At 38.2% G+C, this 20,935-nt stretch overlaps 1 protein-coding gene across 2 annotated transcripts in view; it reads right to left on the minus strand.

Moving 5' to 3' along the window:
* The window catches only part of KHDRBS2 (KH RNA binding domain containing, signal transduction associated 2), a 315,240-nt gene that overhangs the window by 98,663 nt on the left and 195,642 nt on the right, over positions 1-20,935 (minus strand). For both annotated transcript variants that reach the window (XM_058835324.1, XM_058835325.1), the window contains exon 5: positions 177-304. In XM_058835324.1, coding sequence (XP_058691307.1) covers positions 177-304 — 128 coding nt within the window. The remainder of the gene's footprint in view (positions 1-176; positions 305-20,935) is intronic.

Below are 20,935 nucleotides of genomic sequence, written 5' to 3' on the forward strand. Positions count from 1 at the left end.
CTCAGAAAATCTGGAACAATACAGACCACACAGGTTATCAGAAGACAAATATTTTTGTTTACTGACCAAGATACGTATGTAACTGGGTTATTTTGGTTGTTTTTCTAAACTACAGGGTTTTTGACTATTGTTTATGCTTTGTAAAGCTATTAACATAATAGTTCAGGTTACCACACCTTGAAGGAGCTGCAGGTGGCACACGGATCCCTCTTCCTCGAATGCCCCGTCCACGTGATGAATCCTCAGAACCGTTCAAATACGAAAGTTCTCTCAGCTGCTCCTGGCGAATTTCATCATTATAATCCTGAAATGTAAAAGGTGAATTTTCTGAAACTTTGTATTTTGGCTCCACTGGCAAACCACCCAAACCAGAAATTCCGTGGATGGCGTTTCGGTGAATTGTTCTGCATTATCACTGGTATGTTGAAAAATTGTACAAGTGGAAGTGGACAACTACCTACACTATATGGACAGAAAAATGTATGTGTATGGGTAGTGAAGGTGGTCATAAAGATCATGAACATGCAAAAAACCCCACAAAAGGCACAGAAGGCATAAAAACAGAGAAATGTATCTGTATGCAAAATACAAATTTCAAGCGCCTTGTAATCAGACAAAATAAAAAGCATTTTATTCATATTTTTTATTTTTGGCAAACTTCCCTGGCTATCTTTATGCACTTGAAACACAAATTCTGCCTTATATTGCACATTAGCATGACTGGATGATTTAATTCAATACCAACTGCCATTACTGGATGTAGCCTTTACTTATTCTGTGTATCCTGAAAGGAGTTCTCTCTTTAGGAGTCAAGAAACAAAGCTATGTTTACTATAAAAAAATTATTAAATGAAATAAATAGGCCCATTCCAAGTCAACAGGGTATTGACTTCAGCACTGCAATTTCTGTTGGCTCAGGAAACAGAACACCAGATGAACTTCCTTTTCTTACTGATACAAAATAGAATCACAGGTTTGGGTTGGAAGAGACCTTAAAGATCTAATTCCAAGCCCCCTGATGTGGACACCGTGTTGCCTTCCTCTTCATTGGAATGCATGATTGGGAGAGGTGATCTTTGAATATTAACTATGTCTATCGGGCCCCTCTTCCTTCCAGGGCTCTATCCCACTGCACTCCACCAAGCAGTTCCCTGAAGAGACCAAAGTCTGCTCTCCTCAGGCCAGACCTTGCTGCACACTCTCCTCCCTGCCCTAAGGCTCTTGAACTCCATCATTTCATGGCCACTGCAGCCCAGGCTAACCTTGAGCTTCACCTTCCTCACCAGCCCCTCCCTGTTGGTGAGAACAGAGTCCAGCATAGAGCAGCTCTCCAATGGCTTCTCTAGCATTTGGAGAAGTTATCCTCAATATATTCCAGGAATGCATTTGTCCTGCTGTGCTGTCCTTCCAACAGATCCTGTGAATGTTGAAGTCCTCCATGAGGACCAAGACTGATGAATGTGAAACTGGTCTTTTCTGTCTACAGAGTGTCTTGTCCACTATAATATATAATAATGGACACGTTTACTTACTTTATGTTTGTCTAAATTCCTTTGTCAGAATTCCTTTCTTTTTAGCTTCCTTCCATTTTATCCAGCTTTTTACAGGCTGATCACTGTACTAAAAGTCCACTGCAGCAGCCAGCTCACTGGCAGCACAGCTGTGTGACAGCTAATTATGGCTTCCAAACAGAAAGGATTATTGCCTTTCAGCTCTTCTGTCCTTCCATCTTTCCACACACAACTGCCATTGACTCTCAAGTTTAAAGACCAAGTGAATGGTGAGCTGGAACTGAAGCCTTGCCTGATCCTTCTCGTTCCGAATGAGGTCCAGGAAATCTGTTTAAAGATATGATCCTGATCCTGCTGTGTTCTAAAAGTGTAGACCTGGTCACGATTTCCCTTCTAAACTTCTAAAGAGTGTAGCTGGAAAGAAATCTATTAATGAAATTCAGAAAAGAACTCTATTTATACAATATAGTATATAATAATTGCAGCACAACCGTAATAAAAATAAAATTATATATTTTATTAGCAAATCCCTACTTTGCTTATAAAAGAGACAATGGCTTTCATTTCATACCATCCCCAAGCTTTTTTGCACATTTTTCTGTCCTTCTAACACTAATGATTATAAGCCAAAGACATCTTCTAAATCAATGTGCTCTGTAAAATACAGAGGGAAAAACACAGAATCAATGAGATCACATTTATAGAAATTGTTGGAATAGGTACCATCTACTGTGCCATCTTAATATCATCTGTCATTGATACTGGATTTACAAGGATTAGGACTTCAAACTTGCTGTGAGTTTACCCTCCAGATTCCACACTGGCGCTGAGACCAAACTTCATTAATAATGTAGGTACATTTTGTAAGAGGAAAATATAGGCTAAAGGAAAAAAAAAAAAAAAAAAAAAGAAAGGACCTGCAAGGGACACAAATTGGTATTTCTGTGTTGCTGCTTTAACCTTGCTCTTTTGGAATATTGCTGTAGAAATGAATTCCACTAGAAATTGCCTCAAAGACACTATTACTCCCTCAGATAAAAATATAATTTAAAATCTTAGTATCGACAAAACAGAAAATCCATATCAAATTTATAATGTACAACAAGATCTGCAGAACTTCACTATTCTGCTATGCAATGCCCTTAGTTTTAGCATGTAGGCTATTTGCTGCACATTCAGTTAAGAAACAGTTTATTTTGATATGACAAGGTAAAGACAGCAGGGTACTCTCAAAGGAAGATGCTGGGAGAGGTCTCTTGAAAGAGAATGTTTTCACTAAAAAGTACAACACTATATAGATAATTTATCTTATGGGCTCCTTATAAGCATAGTAAGGATCATAATTTCTAAACCTGAAACCTGAAATTTTCAGCAGAAATGCTCATTTTTCCTCTTCCATTAAACAGAAACATAACACTGAATTAAACTTTCATAGCTGTTACAAGTATAGCTAGAGTCAGGGTATCTATCCTGATGAATATTTAATTGCATCTGAGTTCAGAGCCCAGCACATGAGCAAAATTATGCTGCTGATGTTTCATATATATCTAGTCCCAAGAAATAGTACATGAGGTTTCAAGACATACCTATATTGAACAAAGTACAAAGAAGTAGCTACATGCTACAGTAGTATATTTTGTTTCAGGACAGAACCCCAAAAAACAACTACCTTTTTATGTTAAAATGGGCTCATAAAATTTTCCTGTACTTCACTTTCTTATAGCTTTCTAATAGTCTTATAGCTATTCTTACAGCTGTTAATCTACATTTACCTATATATTTTGCTCTCATTTATATCCCTAAAAACATCACTATCTATAAACAGCTTTTTAATTTACTGCTGATAAGGAGGCTGCGACTGATTTGTACCATGGTGGTCAGTGTTTACTAACTGTGAGCTAACCACCCATGCCCACAACTATTCATCTAAACATACACCTTCACTTTAGAAATGTGAAGGATTTTCAGCATCAGCAAAGTTGTAGCACTCAGGGCCACTATAAATTGCCATGTTTAAGTAAATGCCTAAAAAACCAAATTACATGTTTAAATTAAACATTCAGTAATCCAGAAAACATCAACATGTTTACCCCAAATTATCACAATTACTTTTATTAATGAAGGTTTGGAGTGATTAATTAGGTTGGTTGCCCTGACTGTTGTAGGAACAAAGGAAACCCATGTGCAGGTTTTCCAAATGAAATCAGAGTCTGGCTGGTGGCAGCTCACCCACAGGTCCTTCTGGAAGCACTGACAGGAGGTGCAGCACACAGGGGAAATCACATAAACTGCTAGAGAGTTCAGTAAACCATTTTGGTAAAAAAATAGCAGAGTATGATGCAAGTTGCAAAATGTGATCTGAATTAACAAGAATGTGTAGTGACAAGCAAAGAGAGTTAATAAAGAAATCAAAGGATAAGGCATAGAAAGACCAAAAGGATTTGGGGAATATGTATCTATCATTACCATAACAAAGGCTCATAGAAGTCAAGGATAAATCAATCCCTTAAGGACTGTGATCTCCTGTCCTGATGTACTGTGCCCATTTAAGTTCTATTATAATTCTATTAATAAATATCATTACTCCTGTCTGTGACAGCCGAATTTCATTCCAACCAGATAGTTAGGGGAAGAGTAATTTAGGTTACATTCAAACTACCTTAAAAATGCAGAGTTATACATGTCAAATCTGAAATGATAATCACAATATTTCACACTGACAATTCTGAAGCATGAATAGGGCACACTTTTTCATTCCCATGCATGTAACGTCCTCTGAAGCTCTGTGTTGCCAGCATAGAGCACCACATTCCCAGACATATATTTGCCCATCCTGCCACAGTCTCTCTCTGTGCTCAGGCAGCAGAAATGGAACAGGAGACGGATTTGGACTCTTGCAGCATTTCTGCATCCTGCCCAGCTCCTCACATCAGCAAAAGAATTCCAGGGCTCTGTGTATTTGCACAGATTCACTGAATTCAATCTCCCCTAAATTCTGTTGGTGCTGCCTTGGGGCTATTTTCAGGCAGCTTAAATTCCAATTAGGCTAAAATTTCCATTGAGTACATGCTTCAGAAAACTCACAGCCAGAAAATGGGGCACAGAAGACACAGTAAATTTTAGGTGGAGCTAGATGATGGGAATATAGCCCATTTCATTTGGTTTTAGATACATTCTAATTTTGGACACGAAAAGAGACATTGTCTACATGCCCCCTTCTGTATATGGGGAAGCACTAAAAAACACTGTGAAAATAACTGGTGATGAGGACTTCCTGGAGTCCCTGCTTCTTTGTGTTCTCTGTGGCCTTACAATGATAAACTGTGCTATGCTTCAGCTTCAGAGCATAGTGAGAACCACTTATCTGGACTTATGGGGTCAGGATCTGCAGTTCAGCACGCTGAAGAGGCCAAGAACCCTGGAATTCCCACTTTTTAGTTGAGTGCTTTAATATCAGGCTGTTACAAAAAAGAATAGTACTGGCTGCTCAGTACTCGAAGTACTTGACAAACCAAATCCTGAACTGACAAGAGATAATTGGCCTTTCCTGTTACTTTTTTATATTTTAAAATCCTGTTCTAAGACTCCAGTGCACTCACATATAAACATCTTGAACTTCTTCCTGCACATATCAATAGCATTTATCAGTGTCTGATTAGGAAACAGAACAATTGTGCCAGGTAGATTGGATAGCCCTCTCCATCACCTAAAATTTGGGTGAGACAATGCCTGAAGTGGGGATGTAAATTAATTCCTGCACTTGGGTCAGGGCAATCCCTGGTATCAATCCAGGCTGAAGGATGAGCAGATCCAGAGTAGCCCTGATGGGAAGGAGCTGGGGGGTGCTGGTGGATGAGAGGCTGGCCTGGGAATGTCAACCTGCAGCCCAGAAAGCCAACCCTGTGCTGGGCTGCACCAAAAGCAGCGTGACCAGCAGGGTCAGGGAGGGGATCCTGCCCCCCTGCTCTGCTCTGGTGAGACCCCACCTGCAGTGCTGCATCAGCTCAGCTGGGGTCCCCAGCACAGGAAGGACAAAGACCTGTTGGAGTGAGTCCAGAGGAGGGATCCCAAGATTACTAGAGGGCTAGAGCACCTCTGCTATGAGGAAAGGCTGCAAGCTGTAATTGTTCAGCCTGGTAAAAAGAAGGCTTTGGAGTGATCTAATTGTCATTCTAGTACCTGAGGTGAACATATGAGAAAGATGGAGAGACTTCTCAAAAAGGCACAAAATCACAGGACTACTTTCAAACTGAAAGAGTAGGTTTAGATTAGATATTAGAAAAAAAATCTTTACTGTGATGGTGATCTTTACTGTGATGGTGGTGAGGCAATGGGACAGGTTGCCCAGAGATGTTGTAGATGAACCACCCCTGGCAGTGTTCATGGCTAGGTCAGATAGGGCTCTGAACAACCTGGTCTAGTGGGAGGTGGTTGGAACTAGGTGCTCTTTAAGGTCCTTTCCAACCCAAGCCATTCTATGAGTCTATAAAATTCATCCTTAAGCTTCATGATTTGTCTTCTAATACTAATTTGAAGTCCATTGCAAAACATGAGATTCATCTGTAGCTGAGCCCATGCTAAACCAAGCAATCCCTACAAAGTTAATCAGAACTGTGGAAACTGGCTCTAGCCCACCCTCCCTGGGTGTCTGATGGGTATGGCATACGTTCTCAACAGTCTATGGAGGAGCTCAAACCCCACAGCTGTTTAGATGTTCCTAGATAACACCCACGCTCTCTGAATCCATGTTTAATGTATATGCATCGTTTCCTGGTTACCTACAGTCAAAGCCATCTGTCAGGATGACTCTTTGCCCGTTCACAGATTGTCCTGGTTATCACACCAGAGCATAGGTGCCAGGTAATGATGGGTTTAGATGGACAGCCTGCAGTGCACCACAAGTAACAAAGTTTCTGCCAAAATGACTCCAGTACTGCACTAGCAACACATGCCTCTTTGCATTTGCCCATATATATTGGCACTCAAGTAAGGGCATTTTGTATGCGTGCAGTTCTCTGTCAGACCCCAATAAATACATAAAAATATAAATATAATCCATCTGAGCCCAAGGAAGAAATTACTTCCCCTAAGCAATCAGATCCATAGCCATAAGCGTTATGCACTTTCGCTTGCCCTGTATGCAGAAAGGTGCTATCTTTATCTGCTTCCAGACTGCCTGAAAACTAAACCTTAATTGTCTGGATCACCCTTAGAGATTGAAACACATAAAACAGACTATACATTTCTTTTAGTAGCAGTTTGAATGTGTTGCAGCCAATATGAATTTCAGCTTCTAAATGCCTATGGGCAGAAAGCAAGCAGACATAAGCTAGAGCCACGTACACTTGCCTTTGAGGTTAGTTGACAGCTGGGGGATTTGTCAGCTTGCCACAGAGAGCACTCACCCAAGCGTGGATGTCATTTTTCTCTTTGAGCATGCACAATTAAATCTGCCTGGCATCATCAGCATGGGGCAGTGCTCTCTACAAGCAGTGTGGAAGGGAGGGGGTGTTTGCCCCTCAGCATCTGAAAGAGAAGCTGCCAGTCCCAGGGTGGAAAATGCACATAGGCAAAGTGCTAGGAAACTTTGACCCAGATATTTTAGTCTTTGACAGAACAGATAAAAATAAGTCTCAGCTAATTGTACAATCAATTTAAATTTTGTTTTTCAAACTAAAGAGACCTTTCAACAGATGATTATTGCAGTTTACATGGAAATGCTGTTAACCACACAAAATGATCACACTGAAGATGGGTTCATGGCTTTTGAAAAACTTGCAGAAGCCTGTATTAAATTTCAGCCATTCACCCCAATTTGTTCCACCCCTCTTGCTCACAGGCCCCACACAAATGGATACTGTGGTCTGTAATTCATTCAAATGACAGCTATGCTGCCACAGAAGTCTGTTAGCTGACAGCTCCCTATCCCTGAATTTAATTCCAAGTGAGCTCTGGCTGCCAGAGACTTGTGCTTATTTACAGCTGTTGCTTGAAAGAGACTGATAAGGGAATTGGTAATATGAAAAGAGGGCATATAGCAGGCTACAGGAAGGGTGGTGTAGCCACCTAATCCTAAAGAAATTGTTATGGATTCCCACTGGATGTTTAAACTGGCTTCTAGGAAGGAAGTGACATGCTACGGCTGGTCTTCCTCCAGGAAAACGCAGTTGCTTCAAAGGAGGCAGGGAGAGGAGCAGGACTGCCACTGTTCTCCAGCTGTTTGCTGAAGCTCTGCTACTAATGAGATCATTACCTGCTCTTAACCTTTTGCTATAATTTACTCTGAAGCCAACACAAGTAACAAGCTATACATAGTACATATGCAACTTTTTTTATTCCCGCTATGCCAGGTGAGACCCAGATTGCCTCCTGCTAACCCACTGCTGTAGGTTTGTAGCTCCTTAGTCAAGGATAACAGAACAGCAGCCAGCAAAATCCAGATGTGTTTACTTTTGTTTAGGGCACCTGTCTCATCACACTTCCTCAGTCCCTTGTGGCACAGTAAACAGAACATGCTGCTTGACCTGTGGGGACTAGAAAGGACAACCAAAAACGAGAAGTCTGGCCAAGAAAGTATCTTACTGAAGGTCTGTCAAGTGACCTTTTACAGCTTCTGAATCATTTCAGAACTTTAAAAAATCCCATTAGGTGATAATCTGTACAGGTTGATAGCATATAATACATTGGAACTGAACTTGATACATGACATAGGGACTAGTTTTTAAATCAATTTTAGTGGTTTTTTACTTATTTTAATACAGGATTATGACAACATGAGCTGTCCTTGGAGTAAGGACTGTCATGGCAAGCACTAAGTCTATTTTACAGATGCAGAGCAGAAATTTTTTTATGATTCTGCTAGCATATACTGAAATCTATTAATAACCATAAGTCAGGAGATAAAGAATATCCTAAATTTCAGTTACTACAGACCCAGCTGTAACATATTGGGGGCAAAAGCTGGCAGAAGGGTGATTCATTATAGTCAGTCAACTCTCTTGACAGAGGAGCTGTGGGAATGGTAAAATGGCCCATGTGTTTGGTCCTCCATTTTTCTAGGAAACTGACTGCTCCAGAACAAACTAGGTTCTGTTCTAGATTCTGCTGCATGCAGGACTCTTCAGGAACCCTGAATATCTCTTTGATCATCCAATTTAGCCATAGTGTGTGTCTATGAAGTTTTTTTGTAGGCTTAGATAAACAAGACCACCCAGGTCACTGATGACTGGAGCAGAGCTGTCTCCACTCTCGATGGCACTGCACCAGAACCGTCACTGCCTGGCACAGCTGCTTGGCAGAGAACAAACTGGTGGCAAAGCTGGACTGACAGCAAAAGAAAGGATGAAGACAGAAACTCTTGGGAACCTCAGGCTTCCATGAGGGCTTGGCTTTAGAAGGCAGCAGCAGTGCCTTGGCATTTTCCCTACCCAGAGGTTGAGACAGAAAACACAGTATCTCTATTTCTCACACACTCCTCCTACACAGCAATCTGACTAACCCAAACTAAACAGCATAGCACATGCCATCCAGTACCAAGACTTTTTTGCATAGTAAGGGAAAGAAAAAAAAGATACACGCTGGGAAGATGGTTTGTAATAGCATCATAAAAATACAAGAGCAATTTTCACCGCTGGAATCAAAGATATTTTCAATCTGCTTGGTTTGAACTGCTATAATCTAAATTAGTTTCATTGCTGATAGATTTATGGATAGCCAGTGTAATGGTACAGAGGACAATCACAGGAGTACAAGCAGGTATACAAGCAGTCCCTCTCTCCATACTAAATTCAATAACCATGAGGAAAACACAGTGAAAGAACGCTGCTATTGAATCCCAGGGTCACAGAGCTGTCAGAGAAACAAAAAAAAATAAAACAATACACATTTAGCTTTCTAAGGTTTATGCCTCACCTCATGTGAGAAAGAGTAGAAATATATAAATAAATAAAAAATTGTGAAAGGAAAAGAAACACATTAAACAAGAAATGCTGGAATCATGACAGTGGAAAAGCAAAGCAAATTGCAAGCTCAAAAAATCAGCAACAAATATGTAGGTTTAAAACAGCTGATAGAAAGATATGCATCAAGTGTAAGTGATTTTTTTTCATAATGAGATTTGACATAAAAGGAAAGATTATTAAGGAAGTAACAAGGAGCAACAAGAGGTAGAAAATAATTTACAAAGGAAAGATAAGACCATGTACCAAGTACAGATATACTCATTCCCAAGTATCTGTCTGCTCTCCTTAAAATACATGGTATATGAAAGATTAGGGATGAAATGTATAAAACTGAATAAGTAATTAATGCAGCCAGATATAGGTGAAAGTATTGTCAGAGTTTCAAGCTAAAAAATTTAATATATATTATGATAAAAATTTAGTCAGTTCTATATTAGTTAAGTTGAATATATTTTATTTTGCTATTGTATAACCCCTTTAAATGAATTTATCCACTAGGATATTTATAATATCTCATTTTTTTCTTTGTAGCATGTGTTGAAGAAGGTTTTGAGGTATTTTAACAGAATTGCCACTTTTTTTTTTTTTTTTTTTTCTGTTAACAGAAAAATTCCTGCTTACTGCCAGGCAGCAAAAAGTCTTTTTGCTCCTTACATTTCTTCATGGCTGCTGTGTCTACCCTATCCCTCCCCAGATGGCTGCACAAGATGACCAGCTTCAGATCAAATACAAACTCTACAGGTTCAAGGGTAAAAGTGAAATAAGTTCCCTGGCTGAAGGACCTTCTCCCTGAAAACATCTGAACAGAAACAACTGATGATCAAGCCCAACTATTAATCCAAAAAGTGGCAGTAAAGCAGAGGAAGAGATGTAGGCTGTCATGAGGAATGCTGCCAGAAAACATACAGGTAAAAAAAAAATCTATTAATAAACAGCACCCAGATGCAGGAAAACAGCTGCGTTTATAGCAAGATATTCCATTTTGTATATGAAGGTCTGTATTTTATCCTAGCTTCTGCATTCACTCTAGTGTTGTTCCAAATATGACATATTCCTGCATCAGGTAACCCTAATATTCATTGGGCTCAGAAGCAAACAGTATTCTCAAGAAGAAAACCAAAGGCATATTGAGAGATGTAAATGCTATAAAAAGAAGTCTGACTTAACTGCCATATTTTCTACATAATACTGGATTCATTAGCATATAACTTATTAAACTCCATTTCTGACTCTCCAGTCCATCGGTGTATTTTCTTAAAAATGGTTTATTTTTCTTGAAACATAACATAATGGAATTTATTCTAAACTTTTAGTTTCATGATTATAATCTTAGCACTGAAGATTAAACTCTAACTTTCTGATATCTGAACATATTTCCTGTAATAAAAAATTAGTAAAATAGCATTCAATAATTCTGTATCATTGCCAAGAAGTGTGATCAGCAATTATACCATGATACTGAGAAGGAAAAGAGGGGAAGAAGGTAAAATGGGCTTGGAAAACACATGTTCAGCTTCTTTCCATTACACATTATTATACTGTTATAGACATGTTGAAGTATTTTAACAGTGACCCTACTTAGCTCCTTCTCTACTGCACTCCATACAGCTTTGCACTCACAAACATTTTAATGTTTTTTTAATAACACTTATATTTTTTTACTATCTCTAATATTAATTTTATACATACATGTTGCCGCCCATATTGCTTGGTTTTATTAAGTTCAGAGGTGGTTTACCCCAGTTGCTCCCCGGTCATAAAGAATGGTTTGTCTCCAGTTGCCCATCATTGTAAACCCTTCCCATTTTTCCAGATTGTTCCCCATCCATCACCCCAATCCTGCCCCTAAGCCCTGTCAATCTATGTGAACCCCCACCTTTTGTTCCAGTTCTTTCCTTGCCTATCATCCCTTCCTCGACGCCCCATTGATTGTACAGTTGCTTTCCCCCCCCCCGGGTCCCTACCATTGGTCCTGCATATTGTAATCCCCACCCATAACCCCTCCGTGGCTGTTGTCCCATTGGTCACCATATGAGCCGCCCACGGTCCTTAAAACCTGGCGCATGGGGGTGCCCAGGGTCTCGGCTCAGACCTCTCCCCTGTGATCCCAGCCCTGCACCTGTTGGAATAAACTTGTTCCTGGGAAATCGGAGGAGTTTGAGCACTCTTTCTCCCTTCGCCACAACCTGTGTCGCCCTGTGAGCCACGACGCCAGAGCGCAGAGGAGCTCTGGAGGTTCCAGGTTGAGCCTCGCAGTGCTCGCCTGGTTCCCCACTCCTGCCGCTGACATCGGCCACAGCTAGCCGAGGCAAAAAGGGGCCGAGCGGGCAGCGACACATACATACATTTAAAATATTTAAATAATGGCAAATAAGAACATAAATGGTTGTCCTCCCTGCTTGTTATGAATATGCATCACTTAAATGTATAAAAATGTCTAGGTCTCTTTGAAGCTACTAATCTGGACCCCTATCAAAGAAAAGCCTTAATAAATTTAATTATGTGCTATGAGTCAGAAATCCACAAAAAGGGAATTATTAAGTTACTTTTTTATTCACAGGGATGACATTTTTTAAATTTTTCTTATAAATTTCTTTCGCACACATGATGACTGAGTGAAAGGAAAGGAATCCTCAGAGAACTTTTTCCAAGCCAGATGTTAATCACTCTGTTATAATAGAACTATATTCTCCAGTCTTTCCTGAATAGCTAAAGCAAGAAGTTTCTGTAATTGTTTATTATATCTGTGTGAAAGCAAGTAAAGGTATTTAAAATACGGCATATATTGACGACTGGCTATTAAGTCAATACTATTAATTAGTAATATAGCTAACACAATCCTGGTCACAGATTTCCTTTCCTGAAGTCACATTCTGAATTGGGATAGTGAAAATACAGCTGAGTAATCAGGAAATGAGACTTAAGGTCTCACCTTTTCTTTTTTAACTTTAAAATACAAGTGCAGATTGAGGAGGTGTTATATGAGTAAGCACAACTCCTATGCCTTGAAGAACTTTGCTGAGCTCAGTGCCACCTTAAAGGGACTCACTAATTCCATCTGGATGCCAGCAGCTGTTAACCAAGTGCCACACAAGCTGAATTTTCCAAGCAGATTTCCCATTCAGCACAAATGTGGAATGTTTGTTCAGAGCCCATGTGTCCATGTGTGAGTGCCACTGACTCCACCTGTGTTCAGGACTTCAGAACAGATACCTCACTCAAACAAACCCCACAAACACACCCAAATCAGGCACCCAGAACCTCACTGTCTGATGATCTAGAGTCTCACCCGATTTCACAGCAGAATCACATCTGGGGTTTGAAATCAACCCTATATTCTTTACTATGAAAAAAGACCCCACTGATTTCAGTGCTTTTCTGTGACTAAAAGCTGGGACAGGTGACAAGTTGAGGAAATACAGGGGTTTTAGTCATATAGCTAAAAATGTGACTTCATTTATTTTTTATCTAAAAATAATAGATAGTTCTAATAAGCCTCAACTGTGGTGTAAATATAAAAAATTTTACCTGAAGGATGATTCCTTACCAGTCTCCTATACTGCTAGAAAGTCTGTGGTGAGCTATCTTAACATCAATATATATGTAAATACTTGTCACCTTGCTTTGCATGTTTTCCACCCAAAAAATTATATAGACTTACAGTGGAATTATGTGGAACTGAATACAAGTGATTGTGAACCCATTAGGTCCAAATTATTATTTAACCATACTTAACCCAGTTCTACATTATATCTACTAGTATTATAGAAGCACGGTGGAAATCAGTGCTAGACATTCTTTCTGGTTTTCCATTCAATTAAAGAAAAATGTTCTAAATTTAAATAAATGTTTCAAGTTTAGGACAACTAAATACCTCATCTTTCAATATAATAATTCACTTCAAAATTGAAAATATGAGTGGACACTAAAAAAATAACAACTGCATCACTTGATTTTTTGAAGGAAAGACTACTATAAATTGAATGAACTGAGGCTGATTTTTTTTTTTAATTCAAATGATCAATTATTTTAACTGAAATGTATTTAATTAAACCCAAAATACATTTAATTGAATTTAATTTAAAGCGTTTGCCATGTTTTTCAATGATTAATCTGGATAGGCACTGGATATCAATGTCTCATTATGCATTTCTATTCAGCATAGCAAGCCAAGGCAAACACAAATGACTTCAAGGTGCTGAGTATTCTCAGTTTCTAGTGGTTCCAACTAATCCTACTTAGCAGCAAAGGTAGATTATTTTCTTGAACATAAGCTTTGCAGACCTGGGGTTTATGAGATTAAAGTCTCCAATCCAGCTCTCTGCTGGGCAGGTCTCAATAACCCACAGTTATTTACACCCATTACTGCTTCGGCTAAGTGGATTGGGTAAAAACCTCATGATTCTCCTGGATTTCTTAACCTTCCATAAATAACCTGGCTTGAAAATTTATGTCTTAACATGAAATCTTGATGTCCAGGCTTTCCTGCTATCATGCCAGAGCCTCACTAAGGCATGCTGAGAATTAACATACCTGATATTGCTGTTAAAAATCCATTTTTTTCATCACTCAACTTGGTGATTTCAGGGAAATCACTGGGAAATTTTAAAGGCTCTCAAGTCTGCCCCTGTAGGTCTGTTCACCAGCATATAAACCATTAGCTTTATTTGTCTACACACAATAACAATGAGAAGACATATCAGACACCTCTTCTGGCCTGTACTCTTTCCTTTGAGCATCCTTTTCTTTATCTCCGCTAAAGGAAGAATTTGACATTAATTTCCAAAAAAAGCTCTCTGGACAATCACTATCACCATGTTCATGCTAACTGCCTGACTGTGAATTTATTTTTATTTTGAAACATTTGGTGAGCTCTGTCCTTTGTCCCAGGATTCTTCAATCTCAAGAACACCAAAAGAAAAACAATTCTAATCCTATACTTCCTCCTGTAGAAAGAAGAGGAGAAAAAGTAAAGCAAAACTTTATTTACTTTCAAGTGGTTCTACTTTTTCTCTGGAGATTCTGGACTCTGCTGTAATAAACTGCTGCCCTTGAATGTCTTCTATGCTCCTGAAGTATAGTAAGAACTATGATACATATCCTTATGAAAAGGATTTTGAAACAAGAGTAAGATGAGAGAGCTGTTAAAATAACCTTTTTCAAATACTACAATACATATTACTGATCAATAAGTTAGTTTTTCTCTCTTACCAAGCATAGTCCATAGTTTTTTTCAATATTTTGAAATCTTCAAACAAGTCTTTCTTAATACAAGCCCAGCCTTACAAGTGCCACATTTCTGCAACGGTCTGAGAAGTGCATTTTAATTTTAAGTGGAAATTTCACCTCTCTGATAGCCTTCAGGTGAATTGATTTCAGATTGGCAGAGATCAAGTGGCTGTAAGAATGTTTATAACGATATAATTTCTTATTGAACACTTAAGTATAAACCTAGATATAAATAAATTAAAGATACACCATAGAAATCTATCCAGTATCTTTTCAGACACTGTCAGGTGCTCTGCACAAACCAAGAGTACTTCACATTTCTCCAGGTTTTGTTTTATTGGCAAAGCAATCTCACCTTCATCTCTCTAGAGCCGTTTCACAGCACCAACTTAAAATATCCAGAACAAGGCAAAAGGCTGTACATGCTACAAAATGCAATGCAGTCCACCATCAACTCAGTTTTATATAGTCAACATAGTAATGTGAAAATGTTGCCTTTTCCCTGTATCTTTTTTTAAACCAAAACATCTGATGAGAGCTCAGGAACTGGTGGAGGACTCATGAAGCATGACTAATTAGAGTATGTCTTCTGTATCCCATTGTGTCTCTTGGTATCATGTAATTTCAGAATTTTCTATTTCCCCAAACATCATTTACAGTTAGTAGAATTATAATTTTGTTTTCTGTTTTTGGAAAAAATCACTTGTTTCTTCCTTATTAACTCCTACTAACACTTTTTTTTTTTTACTTTGTATCAGGGCCGTAAGTTTGAAGATTTGGAAAAGAGAATTTCCACACATCAACAAGAAAACCCCCATAACCCCATTAAGACAGATTATCAAGCACTGATGAGCATTTTAAAATAGAATATTATTTTTAGAAAGCTGTGAGCAGGTGAACTTGTATTTTCAAGGGTCCAAGAGTAGGCTCAGTCATTGTGATCAGTGACCCAGATTTCAGCAGGAGGCACATCACTAGTGCTGTACTCCAGGGGTCTGTGCTGGGTCCAGCAGTGTTCAGCTCTGTTCATGGGTGGATGAGAGAACAGAGCACTCCCTCAGCAAGTTCACAGGTGACAGGATGGGCAACAGTGGCTGATACACCAGAGGGCTGTGACACCATTCAGAAAAATCCTGCTATGATGAGAAATGGGCAAAAAGGAATCCCATGAATTTAGATAAGTGCCAAGGGCAGGGCTACACCTGGGGAGGAATAATGTAGGCACTAGCACCTGCTGGAGGTTCACTGTCCTGAAAGCAGTTTTCTGAAGCTTGGCAGAAAAGGACTTTGAGGTTCTGGTGAACAACAAGCTCACCAGGTACCAGTAATGTGCCCTTGGGCCAATGGCATCTTGGACTGCATTAGGAAGAGCACTTCCAGGAGGTCAAGGGAGGGGATTATTCCTGTCTGCTCAGCACTGGTGAGGCCACAGCTGCCTGTGCCCAGAGCTAGACTTCCTAATGTACACAGAACTACTAAAGTGAGTCCATCACAGAAACACTGAGATGATGAAGGGACTGAGGCATCTTTTACATGAAGTGAGGCTACGAGAGTTGGGGCTCTTCAGCCTGGAGAGCAGAAGGCTTAGGGGGATCTCATCAATGTGTAGAAAATACCTGAAGGGAGGGAATGAAGAAGATGGAGCCAAACCCTACTCAGTAATGCTCACTGACAGGACAAGAGGAAACAGCTGCAAAATTAAACATATGAATGCCAAGTTGGTTTCTTTGTTTTTGTTTTTTTTTTGTTGTTTTTTTTTGTTTTTTTTTCCTTCTGTGAGGATTCTGAACAGTGGCACAGGTTGCCCAGAGATATTGTGGAGTCTCAGTCTTTGGAGGTATTCAAGAGCTGTCTGGATAGAGTCTTTGGGTACCTGGAGGGGTTGAACCAGATGACCTCTGGAGATCCCCTCCAGCTTCCACTGCATTCTTATTCTGTCAAAGGAAGTCATATGTTATAAATTTTTTGATGGCTTAAAAGCAAGTGTCAGGTTCATACTAGGAATCCACACAAAATTCTACTGCTGAATAACTCATTTCTTATGCTGAATTACACACTCCCAAAATGTGGGCTGAAATAATTTTGAAAAAGAGTCTGTTCAGCTGTCATCACACTCTCCAACAAATGTAAATTAATTCACATTCACAGAATCACACCTCCTTTAAGATGCAATTTAGCCTTCATAGTGGTTCTCCTTCTTTTAGGTCTGGGATTTTCTTGCCATGGAAGTTTCAGATCATCACATTACAAAATGTCTAGCTAAGGGTTGCTAGGCTTTATTGCCAGGTTGTATTTTGTTAAGGCAGCCTGCCTTTACGGTCACACGGTCATGCAGCCACAAAAGACTGGAAATGCAAATGAGTTTTTGCACAGAGTTGTAAATCTGCTTGTTCCACATGCAGTTGTGCACCTGTACTTGCACACATCTTGTATTCACACAGATTTTGCAAGGAGCTATGGCTCATTGTTGTGAAAATGCATTTGGATTTTCCAACATGGTGTATGCTTCCTTTCCCTCTTTCTAAACACAGTCATAACTCAAAGTATCAAACTTCTTGATTCAGCACAGAATGTGTTTCTAAACTACACCAATGAAAGGAAAACTTTTTTTATTTTCAGTTCAAATGGCCATTCTAAATGCAGAAATGTTGATGAGTCACGTTAGGAGCACAAAAGTTTTTTGAAAGTGGTATCTGGCGTACACCACTGGTGGCCAAAGAAACATTTTCATAGACAAGCAGGTCTGTCTGCAGTTAAAGGTAAGATTTTAAATGGGAACTTATTTTTATGTTTTCCTTTTTACATCTTTGAATGATATGAAGCAGCTTCATGAACAATTTAGTTCCATGGCACACAAAATCTAAGAAAGCCTAAGTGAATTCATACACTTAATGAATGCATTTATATTTAAAAACAAAAAATAAAAAAAATCAGCACTGGATTATGCAATGTTTTTCCTGGGAAAAAAAATCCTTGGATTTTGTTTTGTCATTCTCTACATTAAATGTGTTCTAACTGTAAATATTTCTACTATGTGAGTTGATACAGAAATATATAAATATGTCTATTGATCCTCTGTACTGCCGAATAATTTGTGGTTTTATTAATGCAAAATAGAGTTGTTTTATAGAAACTAAGAGCTAAAATTGTGCTTTACTGGAAAACGTCAAGGATTAAAACTAGAAAAGAAGTATGTGCAATGTTTTCTGTATAAAGTTCAACAAATAGCTTTTATCTTAGCATAATGCAAATGATCAGAGCCTACAGGCTACTATAACTAGGACAGGAGGAGTGCTAGAACATGATTTTCACACTAACCCATGAGAAAGATTAGATTCCTTTTGTCTCCTAATGACAATGGTTTTGTTTCTCATTGTGGAAATCTGATACAATAGCCTAATTATCTACAAAACCAGTATCTTTGGAGTTCATAATTTTTGGTTATTTTGCTCTGTGAATTGAATTGTTTGCTATTCAACCCTGAGTGGTGATGAGGAAAATACAATATTTGTTCCAGTGAAAACTATGGAATCTAGTTGTCACCAGTGATATTACAAGCTGCCATGTAAAGCAGATGTTGGATAATGAATTTCCTGCCTTAAGACAGCAGAGTACTGCAACACTTAAAATTAATACACCAGATGTATAAGTTATGGAAAAATTTTCATCCATTAAAGACACTGATTTGATTAAATAAAATAAATTATCTAACATTATCAGTACTTGTCATTTTAACACAGGTACCAAGTCTGATACAAAATTACAGTTTATATCTTTCACATTCATCTGACACAGACCAAGAAGGTGAAGTAACAAACCAGTTCACCAGTTCCAAATTTGAAAGTAATTACAGGGTTGAGTACTAGCACAGTCCAGCTTCACAGAAATGTCTAATAAAGTTCTCATGATATCACACATTTTCTTCCCAGGTATGGTCTTTCATTCTATACACAGTATACACCAGTACTGAGAATTTATCAAGGTTAAAGGGTGAACGGAAAATGGATCTCAAACACACTGCCCTTCAAAATGAAAATTTCATTGCAATGGCTTCCATCTCGATCACATACACTGATTTTTCTTTCTCTCATCATCCCACTAAAAAGAGGGGTTTTTAGTTTTGTGAATCATCCTGTTTATTTGTTTGTTTGTTTTTCATTTCCTGGAATAAAAGACTAAATTCTATATGACGGATAATATGGTAATTATTTTAGAACATATCAAATTTAATAATATGCATTTCTTATCAGACAAATTCAGCTTTTTCAGTGTCATTCAAGCCTGAATATAACATGATAATGATGTTTTGTGCTATTACCCTGCATCTCTTAATGTCCACTTAAGTTTTTGGATTATAAAATGCGTAAGAAAGAGATTTTCCTTCACTGTTTTAGCATTTTCTGCCTATGATTTAAGTACAAATGATTACACTGTTGCACTGATTGATGCCAATTCAGCACGAGGACATTTGGTAGCAATTCTGTTTGGGTAAACTATTCAATAGCACGTCATTCCTCTAGGCTGAGAATGCAGTGCTATTTAAAAGCTCGAAAACATCAAACAATAAAAACATATTTTATTGCATATATGATTGTGCATATAGAAAGAAAAATACCCATATACAAAAAGAGTTCCAGATGATTTGTGTGTTATGATAGATATGCACTCTTCTAGAGAATTTCTCTTGTCTGCATAATACAAATAAGAAAATAAAAAAATATGAATCAATTTCCTATTATCTGTTTTTAAGAGAGAATTCTAATGACTTGGTGATATGCTTCTTTTTTAAAAGCCACACCAAATATTATTGTTTAGCTCTCTGCTGATAAGATTATACTTTAGCAACTTAAATGAGTTTTTGGAGTCATAGTTCCCATATTGAGATATTAGTTATTTGAAGAACAGCGTTAAAAGATCACTGTTCTGTATCAAATACAGTTACTGTATCAAAATTGCCATAATAGAGGAGGAACCTGAAAATAATGAATTTTTATGATATCACTGTAACTAAAAGTTATTTTGATCATCTGCTGTGCACTTACACATAATGCTCACATTCTTTGTGAGTTTTATTTTAGTCTTTATTTTCTCAATTAGATTTTTTTGAGCATTTCTAGCTACACTAACTGGCACTGCTCTGCCCTGCAACAAGTGAATGGCTCCTTGCATATTCTTATTTGTACTATGTAAAGTTGGTGCTACAGTTGGAGTTTATTTGCACTTATGCAAATCAAAACTGAAAAAGAAACACAGTTAGGACTTGTTGACTGATCCTTTCACAAGTTTATTTTTAAAATTGCTTCCAGTTTTGCCGATATTTAAAACATGACTAAGCATGCAAACGAAGTAAACATTTAACTGTGTAACATGTGGATGTGCAATGTCTGTCTCTGCCTGAACGCGTAAATTGTACTTGTCTTCAAAATAAAATATGCCTAAAATATTAGAATATGGGAATGGTTTTGAAATATGTCCTTTAGTAGCAATATTTACCTAAATGTGCAGGAATTTTCTCTAAGAAAGGCAGGGTAATAGTACATAGAACAAAGCCTTCTAGAGACCATCTAAGGCAGTATTTAACTAAACTGGACAAGAGAGTCATGAGTAGATTGGAAACCTCAGGGCAGAAAATGTCCTTATATAAGGAGAGATATGTAGTATCTGATCTATCAACTAATTTTTTTTTTATTTTGCTTCTGGTTTTGATGTTTGCCTGTTTTTTTTTTTCCCAGTTTGATTGGCTTACTCAAAATAGATCGATTTGTACATGTCTGTGGTGTGTTTGGTGTTGTGGGGTTTTTTTTTGGTTTTTGTGGTTTTTTTGTTTTTTTTTTTCCCCAGTCCTTTAGTGTAGGAAAAATTGGTGGTTTATTCAGTAACTATATAGGAAAAGTGTCAGCTATACAGTGCACCAGCTGTCTAACACAACAAGATTGCTCATTCATCCAGATCTCTTAAATCTATTAGCCTGACAGGAAAGGTATGTGAAAGCTTTTAAAGGCCAAATTACAAAAATTCAAACACAGTCCAAACTACTGAACACTTCCATGTGATGTCTGTCGGGCACTGGCCATGAAGTGACCTCGGTAGAACTACTTACACCAATGTTTTACATGCATGAGCTAACCTGGAGCAAATAAAAAGGCATTTATCACATCAGAGTCTGCATAAGTAATCCTTCTCATTCTTGGACTTTTACTTCCACTCAGCAAAGTTCAGACAGTTATCAGGAAG

Source organism: Poecile atricapillus, chromosome 3 (genome assembly GCF_030490865.1).
Source record: "Poecile atricapillus isolate bPoeAtr1 chromosome 3, bPoeAtr1.hap1, whole genome shotgun sequence".
In the NCBI taxonomy this organism is placed as follows: Eukaryota; Metazoa; Chordata; class Aves; order Passeriformes; family Paridae; genus Poecile; species Poecile atricapillus.